General features: G+C 41.9%; 2 protein-coding genes across 3 annotated transcripts in view; one reads left to right on the plus strand and one right to left on the minus strand.

Annotated features, from left to right (window-relative positions):
- Nucleotides 1-6,282, minus strand: part of LOC306705844 (MAGUK p55 subfamily member 7-like) — a gene marked incomplete at both ends in the record, with an annotated part of 23,738 nt that extends 17,456 nt beyond the window's left edge. Inside the window, 5 exons of the mRNA XM_079172709.1 lie at nucleotides 503-637; nucleotides 3,516-3,596; nucleotides 4,953-5,030; nucleotides 5,793-5,911; nucleotides 6,258-6,282. Coding sequence (XP_079028835.1) covers nucleotides 503-637; nucleotides 3,516-3,596; nucleotides 4,953-5,030; nucleotides 5,793-5,911; nucleotides 6,258-6,282 — 438 coding nt within the window. The remainder of the gene's footprint in view (nucleotides 1-502; nucleotides 638-3,515; nucleotides 3,597-4,952; nucleotides 5,031-5,792; nucleotides 5,912-6,257) is intronic.
- A 3,048-nt stretch (nucleotides 6,283-9,330) lies between these two features.
- LOC306705879 (WW domain-containing adapter protein with coiled-coil-like) lies at nucleotides 9,331-19,274 on the plus strand. Of its 2 annotated transcripts, XM_079172752.1 has the most exons (13): nucleotides 9,331-9,606; nucleotides 10,064-10,097; nucleotides 10,391-10,580; nucleotides 11,114-11,205; nucleotides 13,546-13,661; nucleotides 13,867-13,964; nucleotides 14,078-14,356; nucleotides 14,902-15,018; nucleotides 15,289-15,437; nucleotides 15,562-15,653; nucleotides 16,202-16,385; nucleotides 16,851-16,978; nucleotides 17,804-19,274. In XM_079172752.1, the coding sequence occupies exons 1-13, from the start codon at nucleotides 9,566-9,568 to the stop codon at nucleotides 17,871-17,873; spliced, it is 1,590 nt and encodes a 529-aa protein (XP_079028878.1). In that variant the 5' UTR covers nucleotides 9,331-9,565; the 3' UTR covers nucleotides 17,874-19,274. The 2 variants fall into 2 exon arrangements, with proteins under 2 accessions (XP_079028878.1, XP_079028879.1); XM_079172753.1 differs by lacking the exon at nucleotides 14,902-15,018.
- The last annotated feature ends 826 nt before the right edge of the window (nucleotides 19,275-20,100 follow it).

A 20,100-nucleotide genomic window follows, 5' to 3' on the forward strand; every position in this document is an offset into this window, starting at 1 on the left:
TACAGTTGTGCTTGTTTTTAGAGGCATACAGAAAATATAGTTACTTGCTTTCCTGCCGAGAGTTAGATGAGAAGAGTGATACCACCCTCGTGATTATACGTATCTGCAGCAAGAGCCAGCAGGAGGTTAACGTAGCTTAGCACGGAGGATGGAAACAGCAGGAAACAGATGGCCTGGCCTTCGGACTGCTCCAGAACTTACTAATTAACATGTAATATCTCATTCCTGTTGTGCTAAGAAAATTAAAAAAATAAAACAATCTATAAACCTCTCAGCAGAGCCAGACTAGTTTCCCCCTGTTTACAGTCTTCACTCAAAGCTAAGCTAACTGTCTGCTGGCTTTAGCTGCACATTTAGCATACAGGCACGAAAGTGATGTAACAATCTTCTCATTAACTCTCACAAAGAAAGCATTTCCCAAAATGTTGAAGTATTAAAGTTAAGCCTGTGCTAAATCTAATTTCTAACTTGACTTCTGGAAGATGCAGACATGTTTACTGACCAGGGGGTCTGTAGTTTTGACCAGACTGACGATTTTGACCGAATCCTCGTCGTCCTCCAGTGCGTCATCGGGTATTGGTGGCAGACTAGGCTCAAAGTCTCTCTGAGCTACAGCGTCATGGACAGACAGCAGACTCTGTGGAGGAAACAGAAATACAGTGAGGATGCTGATCTGTGTTAATAGTATCATTTAATCACTCTGTTTGGAAAAATGGTGCTGGCTAAGATCAACAGTATGATTAAAAAAAAAACTGTTAGCTGCCAAGCCGCTCAAATTCAGCATTGTGAACAAATGCCAGTGTAATCACTGCAAGAGTCTATTCATTTAATGGCGTCCATTCTAGATGGAAGTGCACTGAAGAACCACTGTCACCAGTTTTACCAGTGCAGGTTCAAACACTTTAGGCCAACTGGTTAGGCTAGAGATGGTTAAATGTAATTGTAAGGTTGAAAAATGCGAAGCACTCAAACAAAAATGGCACCAATCACTGTTGACTAATCAAAGGTCACTGAGATTGCGCAAACATTCCAATAAGTTTGACTTGCCTGCCCACACTAACTACAGTGATTTAATCCAAATATAACACTTTTTGGTTGCAAACCTTCAGTTTTGATGGTGCCAACACAGCCACATTTTATTTAGTCTGGAATGTACTGCCAGCCTGTGGGCCACCTGAAAGCAACCCCTATACTGCTGACAGTCATACTGGCTCACCTCAAACATCACACACGTCTTAGAAGAAGTTTCTTTCCAGTGATGGGACTGGGAATTGATATATAACTCACTATCAATGCCCAGACAGTTCATTTAAGTGTATTCTTTGTTATCTTTGGCCGTACTAAAGCTCCAGGTTTGTTTGCAGAAAAACAATATTCTGGTTAAATGTTAATCTCTCACTGTCAGCATGCACAAGGTACAAAAAAAAAGGGGATTTAATGTAATAAGAAACAATGAGAAGAGGGGAGGGGAGACGTGTACATCTGCTCATCCTTTTAACAATCAGCCAATCCATCTGTCAGTTAGTCTGCTTATCCATGTTGTCCATCAACAGTTGCCCCGCTCAGAAGCTGCCAACGCGTGAGCAATGTGTCTCTGGACACTTTCAGAGGCGGGTTTTCAAAAACAAACATTCATTCACAGAACGTTTTACCCTGAGTCTCTCATAAGTATGTGTGAGCTCCTGCGTTCGGGCCAAGAACATACAGGTCATTAAGACTCTTTAAACAAACCTGTTAGTTCTCGGCTGGCTTCGCCTCCTCATTAAGAAAAACCACGACTCCTGCAGCTCACTGGAAAAACCAAACAATGTGTGTGTGTGTATGTGTGTCTGAAAAATGACTGTCAGCAGAACTAAAATAAGGAAACATGCATTTGAGTAGTCTGGGCCTCTACATGAGTGAACACTAATAAACATGATTAGAGAGTAGATTAGCTTCACTTCCGGTGTGGTTAATATATGTCAGCACCTCTCAGAGGGCAAAATGATTACGGGAAATACATTTCATTAGAATTTGCAGTTGGATGAATTTGTCACTTCGTGTGAGCCATAAAGGCCTTTTGATGTGCGCGTCAGCTCCAAAGTTCAGTCGCCTGAACAGCATCAGAATAGCTCAGATGAAGCATTCCTGCATGAATTTATAGTTTCTCAGATTACACTTCTAGTGTTAGCTAGGTCAAAAGGGCCTATATGACCGAACACGTAACCACATCACTCATGAGTAGGTTTCTTTTATTGTTAATGATCCATTGGGGCGCTGAAGTAGTAGGAAGCAAAACAACATCTTCCGAGCTAATTACATTCTTGCTTCATGAATGGTCCGTGTGAATGGGAATTACAGGCCACGCTTCAGGGACAGAAAACTGCACTCTTGCACAGTTTGGGGAATGTTTATGTGAGCGTGAGTGTGCGGTAATGTTACAGATTTTAGGAAGTCACTTAAGGGAACCGTTTGTAAATACACATATTCACTTTCGTGCCAAGAGTTAGATGAGCGGAGCGATACCGCTCTCTGTTGAATACAAAGCTAGAGTTAGCAGAGGGAAACATTAGGCCGGCTCTGTCCAAATGTAATGGTTTGTCCACTAAAGACACCTCTAAACCTCACTATGTAACGCATTACATCTAGTTTGTTTGATTCGTACAAAAAATAAAGTGTGAAAAAAAGGAAAGATTGTGGCTTTTGCGTGAGTAAAGCTGTTCCTCTCAGCAAGAAAGTGGCCTAAAAAGATGGAAACGGCTTGTATGGCTTTAACCATCTCCTGTCTGTAGCTTCATTTTTAATGGTTTAGCTTAGTACAAAGACTGGACAAAGGAGGAAATAGCTAACTTAACTAGTTGTATCTCATTTTTGTTACAAAAAATGAAGTGTAAAAATGTCAAGTTGCAGTTTCATGAGGAGACCCTGGAAGAGCCAACGTCACTCGCTCTGACTTTTTATGTTGAGACTGGACTGTGTTGCATCTTTCTGTCGCCAGAGAATTTCATGTTTTAGGTCTTATGCTCCTGCTCACCTGTTCCCACTTCCCCACTACTCGGTCCCTGTTTATACCAGCCCAGTTATTTTGCTCTTCATCGGTTTGTCTTCCGTTATGTTGGGAGTTCTGTACCATATTGCCTTGCCTGCTGTTTCCTGTCTGTTAAGTTGAATTGGAAGCTTTTTTTAGAAATAAATCATTGCATTGTTTCGGCTCCTGAGTCGTTTTTGTCTGCGTTTGGGTCCATCCCCTGCTGCCTGCTCTCCAACCATGACAGCCAGGCTTTAGTTTCTTCCCTCTATTCTAGTCTTTGTGCTAAGCTAAGCTTACCGGCTGTGGGCTGTTACTTACAGGCAACAGAGTGGTATCCATTTTCTTGGCAAGAAAGCAAACAAGCACATTTCCCCAAAGGGTTGTGTGTGTATTCCATTGGTAGAAATGATGTGATTAAACTGGACAAAGGAATTGGCTGGGGGAGTTTTAGGTTGACACACATGTGTGAAGCTACAGCGAACACATGGAAGGAAATACTCTTCACCTTAAAGTTGGGTTTGGAAAAGAGGGCAACCAGTTCTTTGACTTCGTCTCTCCAGCCTTGGTATATCAGCTCCTCCGCCAACTGGAAGCAAAGAAAAAGAGGAGCGGCAGGATATGTATTTTTTTTATAATTAGAGGTGTACATTTATATCATGGCCTCAGAGGTTTGCTCTAGTCTACACTGTACGAGCCAAGAGAGACGGAGAAACGTGCAGAAAGACAAAAAGAGTTAGTGAAATTCAACTTGTGCCTTGTTCAGACTGCAGTGACACATACTGTCCTTATTTTCTTCACTTTCATGTGACCTCGTTCACCTCACAAAGACTTTGCTTGTTTCTTCATGATGATAACTTTTTTTTTTTCCGTGTTCCTGTTTTGTGCCTTTTAGCCACCGTCGGGGAAAAAGCTCCTAAATGTTCAAGGCTACACGACGGCTAAAACAAAGCAGCCTTGACCGTCATCGGCAAGTGAAGAGGCGGCGATTGACTGTGCACAGTCGCACCGTCTTGTCAAGCATAGTACTGTAATGACTTCTACTGCTTCAAGATGTCGAGGCACACTCCAGAGACACAATGCATGAAGGTCATTAGTTTCCACTGTGAGCAAACAGAAGCCTCTCTGAGAGGAAACAGACCCATGGTTTGGCCCTTCCAGTAGATCCTGATGATTTAAGCCAGGCGGAGAGTTGCTGTCTCAAAGAATCTGAAGCAAAGGGAGTGAAGAGAAGGAGATGGAGAGGAGTTTGGATGAGAGGATAGGGCTAGATAGACGGCATGGAAACATGGCAGGAATTACAATACACAGGGTATAAGAGAGAGAGAGAGAGAGAGAGGTGAAAGGATAAGGAAGAATAGAGATAATGGAAGGGGAGTGTGGTTTGGGGATGGAGACAAGAACAGACGGAAGCGTGGAGTAAGGGGAAAAGTCTAAAAAAAGAACATCCTTGTTGAACACGTTGTTCAGGAACAAGATGGGGAAATCAGGGAATGAAAGTGGAACATGACCAAAATGATTCAGGGAAGGTAGTGGGATGAGATGGAAATACAGGAGTGGTTGGTTGGTAACAGGATCGAAGAGGATTAATTATATTCCTCCAACCTGTAGACTCTAAATAGACAAAATGATTTGAGCAGCTTTTTGCTCGGCACTGTCCTTGTTGACCTAAGTCCTGGCATGCAAATGCAAAACGATATCTGCAATAAAACGCAGCCTTGTGATAATATCAGCGGTCACAGGGTTTTGATATGAGATTTCATAATTCACGACACATAAGTAGGACTGTGCGCTCCATTCATGTTTCTGTGTGACAGGCAAAGGCGTCTGCATGAAGAGGAAACAATTTGAAAGATGAAATAATCCCCCCCGTTCCCTCTGCTGTCAAACTGTCGTCCACGGTGGCGCGTCCATCTGCAAAAGATGTTTGGAGAGAGTCACTTACATCTGAGGCCAGACTCGCTGCGCGCTCTTGGACGGAGACGGGGCTACGCTTCTCAAAACGCCTCAGCCGCTCGTGGATCTGTCAAGTCAGGAAAGTATCACAATAAAGGTTTTCTCTGCAGTAAAACTCCAATTACACCTAATACTTATACTACTAATAACATTCATAATGATAAAATATTGTTTATTGAAGGAACTGCAATGGTACCATGGCTACAACACAACCACAAAATAAATGTAAGAATGTATTCTAGTTCAGTTAATGTGAAAGTGCATTTACGTGACATGTTTCTTTAACAAAAAGAGAAGAGAATACTAACTCAACTAAGTACATTTGTTAAAATATTGTACAAAATGTTGAGGTATTGTATATGACTTACTATAGAGATTAATATTTGACACACAAACTGTATCATCAATTTATGAAATATGATAAATGTTTATACATTTTATTACCCAACAGTAAATACAATACAGTCCAGTTGTTCAAATTAGCTGCATCCAGAAAAGCTGCAACATTGAAGTGCCACTTGCATATTAATGCATTAATAATAACATCTAAAATATATAATAGAGTAACAGTGACAGCAGCCATATAATACCATAACATGTATGGTGTTTAACTGTTACTTTGGATTATTTCGCTGACAATACTAATGAATTTTGCTTAAGTAAAGCTTTGATTGCATGAACATTTATTTGTAATGCAGTATTTTTACACTGGTATCCTCAAAAATAAGATCTGTATTTTGCTACTAAAACAGGTTTGAAAATAGATGCTGTCACTGAAATGAGTGGATGTAATAAAGCATGAATCCTTGAAGCACAAACGTGTCTTCACCTTAAAGAGCAGATGAAGCTTCTTCTCCATCAACATGCTGTGGAGGAACCTGTAGTCCTCCTCTCTGTCTGTATGAGACTCTGTTCCAGACATCACTGAAGATAGCAGCCTGCACACACCTGCAGGAGGAGGAGCAGAGCACAACCACATGTATAAACACACACACACACACACACACACACACACACACACACACACACAAACATACCTGCACCTGTTTCTAAGGTTATGAGGTGAGGTCAAGAACCCAGAGATAGAAATCAAAGGTTAAACAGAGGGTGTGATAACAAAAAAGAAAGACTCCAAGGGAAGCCCTAAAATGATTTACTGTTATGGGGATCATTGCTTTATTTTCCAGTATTACAGATATGTTATCTAGGGAGGTAAAAAGAAAAAAAACCTAATTGCTTACACATTGCCTCTCATGTACATATAACCTGTTAACCTGCTACACTTTGGATGTACCTCTGTGTTCAGTTCGGCTTAGCATCCTCCTCACTCTGAGAACAGACAAGAAGAATTCAACCAATATCGAAATCCTTGACATATATATAGTAACTTGATCCAGATTTCGTGTTTTTACTGGCAGCTAGGGAGACTAGAGCATGACAAAGAAGGTGGAGAAATGATGAGAGAAAGGAAAGAAGGGAAGATGCTTCTTCTGAGATATTACCGCCACCTAATGCTGATATGAGGTATTGCAACATTACGTTAAAACAATGTTCCACTTTCCATACAGCTATATTGGTAAACTATTCAATCAGTTAATGTTGTATCAATAATGATCTGGGTTCTTTTTATTCATTTGATTAAACTTAACACGACTGGTCAGTATTAATTACCTAAAATGACATTAGTAGATAAATATTGGATGTCCTCTGCATAAAATGAATAGATGTTTACCCTTTATTAGACCATAGTTTGATCAATTTAAGAAAATATATGCAAATGTGCAGAATTCCGTTGAAAAACATGAGGATTGGTTCAACGGAAATGCACTTGTTATATAATAGAACCTGTAAAGAAATATTGTCCAGAATCCCTCAATTAGCACATCTACAGAAATGCAATACTATATCCACAGATATATTAGGGTTTTTTTATATTCTAATGTCTAAATAGCAGATAAATGAAAATATTGTGAGAAAATAATTATTTGAACTAATACACCTAATCTGGGGTACAGATTAGGAGTGTAACACACATGTTTACGTCCATTCCAACACATTTCAAGTAGCACAACCACACAAAATTTAAGTTGCACTCACCAGAGACATTGCATTCCATAAATTCAGGCAGGCCATATCACTTAGTGCCTCATGAGCAACATTTGAACATCCACTTGTAGAGAGAGGTTGTGTTCGACTGGTCAGATTGTAAAAGAAACCGTCCCTCGTTCAGTGAATATGTGTTAGGTCTGACCTAAATCAAGCCGACGGGCAATCAATACAACAATCAAAGAGCATGGGGCGTAATGTTCACCAGTTCACTTTGCACATATGTCCCACAGATGAATCTGAGTTCAGCAGTTACATCCTTTCAGTAACATTTTATTAGACTTCTGTGTTGTGATCAATTACCAGGGTGTTCCGGTTTAATCCGTATAAAAACAAAAGAAAAGTGGAAAAAAGACGTGGAGGTTTTATGGGAGTTTGGGTGCTGGACTATTCCTTTACTGGACACAGTGACCTCATGGAGTCTACCGACAGCTGCCTCGGACAGATTCAGGCAGTTTCCTCCTGCTCCCATAAGATAAACTAACAAATATGAGATTGGTGTCGCTCTTCTCGGCTAGAAAGCTGCTTCCCAGGAATTTGTGGCACGAGTGGGATGGTCGCAACCATGAAATGTCAAAGGTCTAAAACTAAAGCATTTTCAATTTTTAATTAAGAGTGCAGTTTAGTTTTATGGGTACTTCCTTTTGGAGGAGACAGGGTTGAAGGTAGAGATGTGAGAGTGCTGAGGCCGTGAATGGAAGGTGTTGATGCCAATTAATCCAGATTAATCCTGGAGAGCGATCTCAGTTTACACTGATGTATGCCAGACAAATTGTTACTATGACTGGTTACTAGCTAGAATGACAATAGACATGCTGAGATGTTATTCTTTGAACACTTTATCCTGCTAAAGTGAAACAGGCAGCCAGGGAGAGCTTTGCAGACAAATTATGAATATATGTATGAATATAAGTATTTATATACAGTATAGTTTTTATACTGAGTAACATTCCCCAGTTCGTCTGGTATGATGTATCTTTCAGAATCATTGGCCTATTGTAAATTTACCTTGTGTTTTTAACCTCACATAGGTCTTACAACTTCCCTCCCATATCCATTAATAAAATCAGCTGAGCTGCAAGATAGACAAATTCACAAAGCCTAAAATAAATGTTACGTTTGTGATTAGTGTCTAGAAGTCTCAAATATACACTAAATCCATATCAAATAGATGTATCACAATAGATAGATGTAACACAAAAAATAATCTTTCTTAAATATTGTTTTACTTTGTTATTATACTTTTGTTATATAGTAATATATATTTAATATTAATATTTCAAATCTAACTTTTCCCCTCTAATCATACACTGTTTAATAAAATGGTCTTAAGAAAATTTAAATTGCATTTCATAGGCTAATTTAAATCAGTTGTGCTGATAATAAAATGTCTCTTTCTTTAGACGCCTTTATAAAGTGCATCACTCGTCGGTTCTCTCCGCCGTAACCATAGAATGCATATAACTAGGCTGTAACTATGTGGCACTGGCCAATCACAACGCTTGAATGCTACGCAGGGCGGGTCTTGCCAAGAAGAGCAGTGGGATCCATAATAACGCCGCTAACTTCCGGGCACAGAGGCACCATGATCCGCCATTGCTGTTAAAAAAAAAAGTCTAGTGAACGGAGATGACGCGACTCTCACGGCTCTGTCGGAAATGAAGCAACTTACTTCAAAGTAAGAGCGCAGACTTACAACTGTGGCAAAACAAATGTCACATCGAGGTCGTGTAATTTTTTTGTTCTGCTTTGTTATGCTAAAATGAAATTTTATAAAAAATATAAAACAATAACTTAAAGGCAAGTCCGGCTACCAACTTTACATTACTTGTCAATTTAACATAAAATGTGTCTGTTATATGAAAGCTCTGCGAACAAGGAAGTTTCCCGTGTTGATTATCATTTCATTATCATATTCGTTTTTGTTTCTATACGAGGGACTTTTCCAACAATCGCATTAATGTTTCAGTGCTCATTCCTTCTCATTTAGTGATACCATTTGTCTTTTTTTGTTGGTCGGTTTTGTTAGTTTACAGCTATCCATTGAGTTGTCTAAAGCGCAATGAAGTGTACCTCATGTAATCTTTCTTCATTGTGGTACTTTTCTTTACTCAATACGGTTGGAACTGAACCAGACTCGATAATCATTTTAATTTGAAAGACGCAACCGGAACTTATTTTTTCTAGCTAAACATCACCGAGGAGTTCGTCTGCGCCGTTTCCTCCTGACTCTGCTGCTTTTTGCTGAGCAACATCGGTCGAGCTAAAAGCGTATACCGTATATCTACATGTCAGGTGATGCACTGAGGGTGGTTTGCGATAAAGACCACCCGCTATGCAGTGCTGGTGCTCGGTGCACGGCTTGTAGGTATCTGTTTGGTAGGATAGATTGAGCCCAGATATATCAGGAAGCTGAAGAAAAAGAGAACTGAGAGAGCAGATAGACAGGAGGCCACGGTTCCCCCTCACACACACACACACATCACCACGGCCTTGATGGTGATGTATGCAAGGAAACCAACAAGAGTCAGCGATGGGTAATTCAAGCACAAACCATAACGTTGGCAAAGTTATTCGTGGGGTTTATCTTTTTTTCTGTGTGGATTAGTGACTCATGTTTTCCTGTAACGTTAACCGTTAACATTAGCTGTCAGTGCTACGAGCTAACAGCTTTTCCTGCCATTAGCTCTGGGTTCCGGATATTTAGCTTATCGTCTAACTAAATGTGAACGTAACGTTAGCTAACTAACGTAGTAATGGTTACCGTCAGTGTATAGGCCACAGTATGTACGATGTGATTTAAACACGATTTATTATTTTCTACTTGTGACATAATGAGCAAACAGCTGTTGCTAAGGTGGCAAATCAAGCTAACCTAGCTAACGGCAGCTATTTATCAGTAGCTAAATGGCGTTATGTTCCATAAAGTGTGTAGCTAGGGTAACAAAATCAACCTAGCCGTTAAATTGCCGTTTGTTCTATGTGTTTTCACAGGTGCAACGACAGAAGGGATTCACAATCCTATCAGGTACGACACATGCAATTGTTAAGTCACCTGTCATCATTTCCCAATAACGTAGCCAATCAAGGTGTAGTATTTCCCATTAGAGTGATACATTGGAAAATTCATGGAGTTATGTTGTAGATGCAGCAACCCTAAAAACTGTCAATAAATGCAGAGAACCGTTGCTCTATACTCATATTGTAATGTTAATTACAGAAACCGGTCACACAAATATTCACTCAAACAAAATAAGGAGAAGATGACACAAACTACCCATCCCAACAAGTCTTTTTTGCCATTTTTTTAATTCAATTTAGACCCATAAATCTCAGCCGAAGAGCCAGTCCAGCAGCCTTCACCGCTATGACAAGGTGCGCGATGGCTCATCAGACCCCACACCCCCTTTCAAGATGCTGCGACGCTCAGACGAAAGTCCTGTCAGCAGACATGGAGACGGCGCGGGGCATGGCAAGGCCAAAACCTCTCACGCAGTTAGAGGGAAAAATGGTAAGCCCGGATCTGGTCATCTTACACATGCGTGGAAGTTGTTATCGTAAGGGGTTGTTACAAGGAATAGTTAGCATCTTGGTCCTGCAATAACCTCAGACCAATACAGATAAACATCAGATCTTTGTGGATGCAGGCAAACTAATGGTTCTCAGCCTCAGCTTGCTGTAATCAATTTTGTACACAACATTCTTTTGTTGATCTCTGTCATACTGTGTGGACTTCTTTTGTCAAATATCACTCTAACCCATATTCCACTCTAACCCATATTTATTTTTAGCACACGTGAGTGCAGAGTTTGACAAAATACTCAGTATTTACACTAAAACTTTGATGGAGAACAAAGTGAAGCTTTAGATTATTGTCATCTCGCTGCCATCAGATCACATTAGAGCTATTACTGCTGTGTGAATGTGAACAATGCAAACCTCGAACAATCTGTTTATTATTTGCCAATTGCAGCTGTTACTAAGATTCAGCCCTCTGCAGAACTTTGTGTATCTTCTGTGACCTGATAAGTGGCGTTGTTTCAGGGACCAGCGGCTCTCCTCAGGAGAACTCTCACAACAACAGCTCCCACCATGGCTCCGACTCGCATGCGACTCAGAGCAAGCCTGCAGACAGGGTAAGACGTTGTCCAGTGTTATCTGATGATATACCCTCGGCTATCACGCTACCTTGGAACGCAGCATTGGGTCATTATGTAGCGGCGTCTCTCTCTTTTTGTCCCAACAACAATGCACGATTAAAAACGTCATATTTCTGTAACAAGCTCCCTTTATAGAGTAAAAGGTCTTATTTGATTTAAGACTTCCTCATTAAAATATTTCATTATTCACACTCAGAATCTGGTTGAACTGAGCAATGAAGCAAGATACTCGATGTTCATCATTGTCTCGTTGGACATTGGCTCATCAGCCTAATGGATACAGACCATCTTACTGATGGTGTTGATGTGTATACTGCTATACTGTGACGAATGTGTAGCCAAAAGGCGGGTTTTTCCTCATTTGTTGACCTTGGTGCTTCCATCATGAAATCCACATAGGGAAAGACTCAAGAGAGCCAGATTCAGTTATTAAACATTATCTTTTGCTACGTAGGCCGACTGATACTTATGCCTTCTTGCTCTTCTCTGCTCTACTTTACGGTTGACAGGCCCGGAACACTTTGATTAGCTGATGCTGCAAAGATAACTTTTGTTGTAGTTTATTGACTCAAAACCCCCCCTCACCACCTCTCTATGCTATACTCCGGGTAGCCGATCACCCATAAACATTTATGAGCTGTAGCGGACGACAGCAGTGTTTACGACGCAGGATAAATAAAAAGACGATTGAAAACGATACATTATGTTCCGTTTCTGTCGGGAGGTAATGTAAAACTGTAAACTGCAATTAAAAACCTGTTTTTGTGGCAGTAGTTGATGTAAATTAGTATCCTTTTTTGTTTGTTGTCATGCCAAAACCCTACTTATTCAACAATTACTACTAATGTCCATATGTATCTTGATTCAAGACACCTAGCTTTATTTTCTTCCCAGATAGCATGACATCATGTTGTTGTGGCTCAAGCCTCTTCTGCCGAAGTCACTTTTGAAATCAGTGCAATCGTAAATAGGAAAAACAAGATGAGGCAAAGTACATTGTCTTCCTGGAATAATGACTAGAATTGTCGGCATATACGTGATCATGAATATTAAACATACCAGGACCGATCCATAGTGAAATGCTGGTGTCCATTACTGAGGGTGGAAAGTCAGGGATGCTGACCTAATGCAGGAGCACGTATGCTTACTTATTCAGGGAACATAGACTTATGTATGCTTAATTCACATGAAGTGATACTTTTGCCTTGTCTCATGTTGTAATACTTTTTTAAAGTATCCCTAGTGGAGCATAGCCCATTTGTCTCCAAGTCATTACAATTTTTAAGTGTCATGTTTTCCATGTAGTATGAACATTTAAGGCTTGAAAAAACAATTTACTCCATCGCAGAGAATGTAAAGTCTGCTTTCAGCTTGGTAATCATTTCTTTCTTTTTTTGTTGTACTCTTCAACTTTTCCTAATATCTCTTATGTCAGTGTTACACTTAAGAACTTTGAGAGTTGTGGCCAGCTCCTGTGATCTCGATTGTTTGGTATAATGTAGTTCGAGCTGTCTTAAGTCGGTCTTTTTCTCGTCTTGAGATCAAATCAAACATGTTTACCAAAAGTCTTTAGTCTTGGCTCATGCAGATAGTGAATGTCAATGACGGGAACATTGTAACATCCAATAGGTGCGCTCACTCCAGACCTTTACCAGACTGTGGTGTGTGTGTATATAATATTATATTAACTCCCGTTCCTGAGACGAGTGGCATCCTCCTGCCTGCCTCGCACACACTAAAGAGGAGAGACGGAGACTTCACGCTGTTGGCTGAAGAGCTGGTCACTGCTCGGACTTTGAGGAGCATGCATGGGACTGACTGACAATATAATATATTTAATGCTTTTCCCCTGATGATCTGAATAAATCGCTAAATGTGTTGCTAGTTGCTTTTTAAAAAAAAATAAAGTCCTTAAGAGGGTCTGTAGTCATTGAACATGGAGAAGACTGCACAATAACGTGCACAGGTTGGACTGTGGAAGAGGAGGAGTAACTGGTAGAGTTGTGGAGTGAAGAAGAGTGACATGTCACTGCACACACAAGAGCAGCTGTGGCCCAAAAGCTGCTTCTGTTTCTGCTCTATTGTCCCAACAGTTCTTCTACTTGCATATTTTCACCGGCAGCAGGATGGGAAATAATCTCAAAGGGAATCTAGTTGTGGCTCACAATTGGTGCCCCTTGTGAGATCCCCAGTAGTCTTCCCAAACGTTACTAGTCTGTAACTGAAAACTTTGTCAGTTGTCTTTAGTCTTTTGAAAGTCTTCTAGTGTATGTAGACTATTGGTCTTGATAACGTCCCATGTCTTGTCTCTCTCAGCACCAGGACCCAGCAGATGACTGGACAGAACACATCAGCTCCTCTGGGAAGAAGTACTACTACAACTGTAGAACTGAAGTCTCTCAGTGGGAGAAGCCCAAGGACCTGTTGGAGAGGCAAGCCTCACATTACCACATACGTACACTGAGAGGCAATTCAATATTTAACCGGAAACAGTAATCAAGTTGCTCATTCTCATGCAGAGTCATACATTAAGTCACGCAGCGCACCGGTCTCCACAGAATATCATTAGCTTAGGATTCAGAGTCTTAACGGCATCCAGCACATTGTCACTGTTGCTTTCTGCTTAATCTGCTTCAGAGAACAACGACCGAAAGACCCAGTCAAGATGGCAGCAAATAGTTTCCCCAGGGACATGGACTACAGACAAGAGGCCTTGCAGGACAAAGCCTCAACAAGTAAGTATGGCAGAATTTCTGGAGAAATATTTAATATACAGACAGTTTTTTACTGTAATTTACTACGAATATTGTGTTAATGCTTTGCCCTCCTGCTCTGCTCGTCTCCACAGAGACCACACCAGGGGACCAGTCCACAGCATCCAACTCTGGCCATTCCTCCTCTTCCTCTTCTTCTCAGAGCCTGAACTCTGCTCCCGGGGCTTTAGGCTCCACCCCCTCCGCCATGTCCTCCTCCTCTTCCTCCTCTTCGGGGCAGGTGCCTCAGTCTGTCCAGTCCCCGTCACCAGCGCTGCTGCAGGACCCGGCCCTCCTGCATCAGCTCCTCCCGGCGCTACAGGCCGCTCTGCAGATGAACAACGGCAGCATGGACATGGCTAAACTCAACGAGGGTGAGCGGTCAACAGATGAGAGAAACACCAGGTCTCACTTTTAACCCAGCTGTCTTCCGAGGTGTCTTGATTTGTAGCACGTTCACACCCAGTCACGCAGCAAACAAGTGTCGGGCTCAAGTCCGTAGCTTCATGGCTTCTTGTATTCGGGCCAGTGCGGTAATATGTGTGCACACAGTATGGGAAAAAAGTCAATATCTTTCCATCCCTTATCTGTGTGTGTGTGTGTGTGTGTTGTGATCCTGTTATTAAATGGGTGACTGTGTTCTGCTGTTACTCACCAGGGCGTGCACTTGTCATTTATGATGAAGTTCTTGCTATTCTGTGGGAGGCTGACTTACATATGTGCTCATTGTTTGATGGCGGTTTGCTAGTAAAGTGACACAAACATGAACCGATTCCTGTGCCGGTGAAAAGATGAATCTTTCTATTGATTTTAGTTTTCTGACTTAACTGTGCGTGTTTGTGCACTCACCTGTTGTGTGTCCTTGCTCACTCACCTGTGTGTGTGTATGTGTGTGTGTGTGTACCTTTCCTCCCTCCAGTCTTGGCAGCTGCTGTCACCCAAGCTTCCTTGCGGTCTGTGCTTCATAAGCTCCTCACTGCTGGACCTGCTTTCAACATCACCGCGCTGCTCTCAGCTGCTCAGCACTCCAATCAAGGTACGGCGGCCTCGCTGGTTCTCACCATCTGCTACACAAACGCATTGTTATTGTTCCTGCAAATCAGGTTTTTAAATGCAGTGTAAGAAGCAATTAGTTGTTGACCTTCAGTCAATGAAGTTCTTCATTTTATGAAAGTGAATTGCGTGTGTGCCTTAAGTGACTATGGCTATGTGAAAAATGAGCCCCCTCTTTTGGAATGTGAGCTGAAAACCATATTCCACGAGTAGCCTTCTAAATGGCTTGAACCTCTTCTCTCCCCCCCTTCAGCCCAGCACTCCAGTCAGTCCCCCGTCTCCCTGACGTCTGATGCGTCATCACCGCGGCCGTACGTCTCACCGCGGAACGGCACGCCACAGAGCAGCCAGAAGTCTCTTCTGGGCGTGCACCCCGGCAGCATCACATCTTCACAAACGAGGGTGAGTCGCAGAACCAAAAGTAGCCGAAAAGTCCAATCATTTGAAGAATGGAGGAGTACTTTTCCCTCTCTCATGACTCACCCTCACTTTGTCATTCTTCACTTTCTTCTTCTTCCGTCTTCAGGGCAGCATGTCTTCAGGTAAACAAGGATCAGTGCCCCTCTCTCAGACCGCAGAGAAGCGCCCAGAGGACCCCAGAACTCTCCAGCAGAGAAGGTAAAAGACATCGTTTTGTTTGTGCTGACAAATTGCTTGGAGGTAAAGCAAACAAATAAAAAACGAGAAGGCTTTTCACATCTGAATTACAAAAAACACATTAGAAACTTCAGTAGCAGCATGCGTCAGGTTTCAAAGGGACCATTTGTTTTGGTAAAAGTTGCTCCAAAGACGTCTGTGTACTATTTAGAGTAACCGGTGCAGTGCCTGTTAGCGGGGTGGCTGTCCAGAGCGCCTACTTCTAAAATGTAGTTCTCTGGACCAGAAGTATGTTATGTTCTTTGACATACTATCATAGGGCCTCACTTTGACTTCTCCTGACATTGTTAAATACATTGGTGAGGTTTGTTAATCACCCAAATGTAATCAAAATATGATGAGGCGTGTTTGAAATATTCTATGATAATAAAAAGGGAGAGAGAGAAATGCCATGGACTGAATAATCCGTAGTATCCACACAGCAGTACTCCTCCATCATGAGGGAAACTGCAGTTGGATTTTATGTTACGCCGTCTGCACCTCGGTAATCTGTTGTCTCACTCCATCAGCCAGGAGATTCTGTGCACGGGATCAAACGCATCTGGTGCCGCGTTGGCTCATGTCCCCTCCGGCAGCAGCAGCCAAACCCATGCCGACAACCCCGGCACCTTCACCCCCTCCCTGGCGTCTCATTTTGATGAGAGCCTCATCAAACATATCCAAGGATGGCCTTCAGAGAACACTGAGAAACAGGTATTGTCCACCACAGAGATGCACACACGCGTTGCATAGCCGTGTTTAAGTGTTACAAGTTGGTTACCTCTGTATGTTCTAGCAGCGGCATCGTTACGGAGCTACCGAAGCGCAACCGCTTCCCGGGGCTGCCGGCCCAAATAGAGACTTTAAGTCGTCACGGGGTCCACTTACTTGTTTCTGAAGCGTTCAGGCTCATCTCGTGGCCTTTTTCTCAGAGGTTGCAATAAACCATAATCGCTAAATCATCTTCCTTTTGAAGAGGAAGCTCAGAGGAAGTTGTGGTTGAAAGCTTTGTAAAGACCAAGCAAGTGGTCCTTGTGATGGGGATTTTTCTCAAGAATAAATCTTCAGCTCGATGAATTCAGAATCAGTTTGTTTTCAAAACATTGATGTTTGTGTGATTTAAAAAAAATACTATCTACAGTCCTGACTTGACAATAAACGCTCATCCCTCTCCGTCAGGCGGCTCGGTTGCGGGAGGACATCCACAACATGGGCAGCTTGTACATGTCTGAGATCTGCACAGAGATGAAAAACCTCCGCTCCCTGGTCAGAGTGTGTGAAATCCAAGCCACACTGAGGGAACAGAGGTGAGGCGACTGTTACATTTTCACCCACATCACACGTTCGTATTGTTTTGCCGCAATAACGGAACATGTTCAATTCTGTATCGCTAGTTATGAATTGTGCGCTCTCCCTCTCTTCTTCTCAACGCTTCGCCACATTGTTGTAACGAGTCAAAAAAACAAAAGTAACACGCTGGCGTATGTGTTACTGTGGTTATAGAAATGTAGTTTATGGTGCTGTTAGATTGCTGCTAGACCACCCTGTTAATACAAGTGCATGCGGGAGAGTGAACAGTATTTGACTGCTGTAAAAATGTAGTTTTTGAAATGCAAAACACCAGAATGTATAGATTGAAGCAGAATAGATTACATCTATCTTGGTTCAATTAATCTTGACTTTTGGACTGAGACATTTACAGAGACGTGTGTTTGAGAGAGAGGAGAAGAGAAGGTAAAAGCTTTCTATGTTATAAATAATAATAATTTGAATGTCAACGTTATGAATGAAGCGTCAAACTATTCGGTACAGCCCGAGTAATTACCCGTGGAGCCCTAACTCCAGCTGGAAAGATGTCCTCTGAATGCAATTGCACCTATTTGGCGATTCTTTGGTTTTTTGACAAAATGAGAAATGAGAGTTGTGCAACAAACAAGTCAGAATTGAGGATAGAAACATCCCAAAGCTCCCCTCCCATCTTAAAAACCTCACCATCCAACAGGATACGTAAGTCTGCCACCGACTCTATCCGCAAAGAGCAGCGGGACAAAAAAACTCCTACCGCTGTGAGAAATCAACCCTTCATTGTCGCCCGACCTTTATTCACATACTCATTCTCTCCTCAACCACAGAATCCTGTTTCTGAGGCAGCAGAGCAAAGAGCTGGACAAGCTGAAGAACCAGAACTCCTACATGGTGTGAGGACCTGGGACGGACGGATTGAAATACAGATTGAAGAAGAGGAGTAGACATGGACGGCAAGCTGCTACAGCCTGTTTATTCTCCCGACCAGAGCAACTGAGAGAAAGCTGTTAGAAGACAAATAAAGACGTGGCTGACAAGGTGAAGCGCCATTATCCTGAACATGTCTTGTTCTTCTCTTCTTTTTTTTTTTGTTTTTTTAAATGTCTTTTTTCAGTGTCCACCACATGAATTGCTCTTTGCTGAAAGGTGAAACTGCCAGTTCACCGATTCGGACACTTTAACACGTGGACATAGAGGACCTGAGGCTCTTTTCAAACAGCACCTTCTTGGACTGTGAACCTTGGATTGTGTGTATTGTATTGGGTTAACTTGTTTTCTGGTGTGTTTTGATGTGTAGTGGTCAGGAAAAGATTACAATTCATTCTTGGGGGCGGGGAGGGGGGGGTGAACTAAAACAAACCGTGTCATGATAATTGGTGTGACACAGTTCTGGGGTTCCCCAATCTTCTGAAATGGACTTAGTCATTCATTGAAATGTATGGATTCAATGGCAGTGATGTTACTAATGTTATTTTTAATTCACTATACTTGTCCGTGGTTTTTCTGCCATCCCAGTGTGTCTACGAGCTGGTTGGTTTTTTTACATGTCATGAGATTAGCGAAGACCTTTTCTGACGATGCTTAAATGTGCTTCAGTCCTTTTTAGTCCCAGTTGATGGGAGTCTGCGTTCTGGTTCCAGTGGTACGGATTCACTGGGGGCGTTTTGGCTAGCTGTCAAAACACACTCCAGATTATTCAGAGCCATTTTGAAGAAGCCTACGTTATTGGACCTAGGTCGGCTGCTAGTACATACGAGGGTTGCATTCATTTGCAGCCCCGCTGGTTGTTTTCGTATCCCTTCCGCTATTTGTCTTTTTTTTTTTTTTTGTAATTATAATTTTGTTTCTCTCCCAAGTCAGATTGGAGAAATATTTCATTCCTGTTGTGCAGCTTAGCGAGAGATTTTGTAAAAGAATGGAAAGGCGACTGAATCTACAGTCATGTAAAGCTAAATTATTGTTGCACATGATTGAACACTTAACTTGTAGTCATAATGGAAAAGATCGATGGAAAGAAGTTTTATTTTTACAAAAAGGAAACTCGTGTTTTGTTAAATAGTTTTTTTTTTTCTTCTTCTTTTTGTTCAGCTGTCATGGCTGCAGCCCTTTTATCAACTGACTCGAGCCAGATATGGCTGCTTTTTTTAAAAGGGTTCATTCATGATGAGAGGGTATACTTTTTATATGAACAACACATTAAATCTCAGTCACACACTTCCACGCCCATGAAAACGACTTCCTTTTGTCTCTCGCCTGTTCTTTTCCTTGTCCCGATAGTTTCCACCAGATCTGATGTGCACACTCTTTGGGGAGGGGAGGGGGGGCGGGGGGGTTGGGGGCTTTGTATTCCATAAAATATGAGAATAAAATATTATACCACACCTCTTGACTCACTGTTCAGCTGTTCTAGAAACTGTTTAAGTGCGTGTGTGTGTGTGTGTTCGCTGGATGCTGAATCCTGATAAATAATGCATTTTGTAATTTTGCTAAATTAAAGTTTGTAATTCTGCAGCTAGTGGAGGGTTGGGCTGACATCTGTGGGAGGTGTATGTGCGTTGGGATCAGACTATACACTTTGTCAATGACTTGACGGATGTAGCTGTCTCCACGGTCGCACAGATACACTGTTGGCACATTAATGTTGAGTATTTGTAGTGTCTGAAGGAGTGCAGCTCCATCTATGGCCACAAGATGGTGACGTCGAGCAATCTTACCGGGAGTCTGGTTCTGCTGTGTGTGTGTGTGTGTGTGTGTGTGTGTGTGTGTGTGTGTGTGTGTGTGTGTGTGTGTGTGTGTGTGTGTGTGTGTGTTGTTCTCTCAGCTCTTATCAGATTGAAAACCTATTACTGAACATGTCGTGTAAAATGTAGCCTTAACTAACGCAGAAGGCTGGGTAGAATCAGAACGGAGTTGAGCCGTGTAATGATTCTAGCCCAATAATTACAAAGATGATGGATGAGACTAAAGCACAAGTGAAAAGAACTGTTGAAAATGTCTTTTCACCCACAGTGGTGTATCTAGGATGACATTAAACTTGGCCTTTAGTTAAAACACCTCAGCAGCTTTTTCTGCTCGCACAGATCCACAGTATTTCAGAGTCATACTTACACAGCTGTGCTTAATA

Source organism: Pholis gunnellus (genome assembly GCF_910591455.1).
Source record: "Pholis gunnellus genome assembly, chromosome: 14".
NCBI lineage: Eukaryota > Metazoa > Chordata > Actinopteri > Perciformes > Pholidae > Pholis > Pholis gunnellus.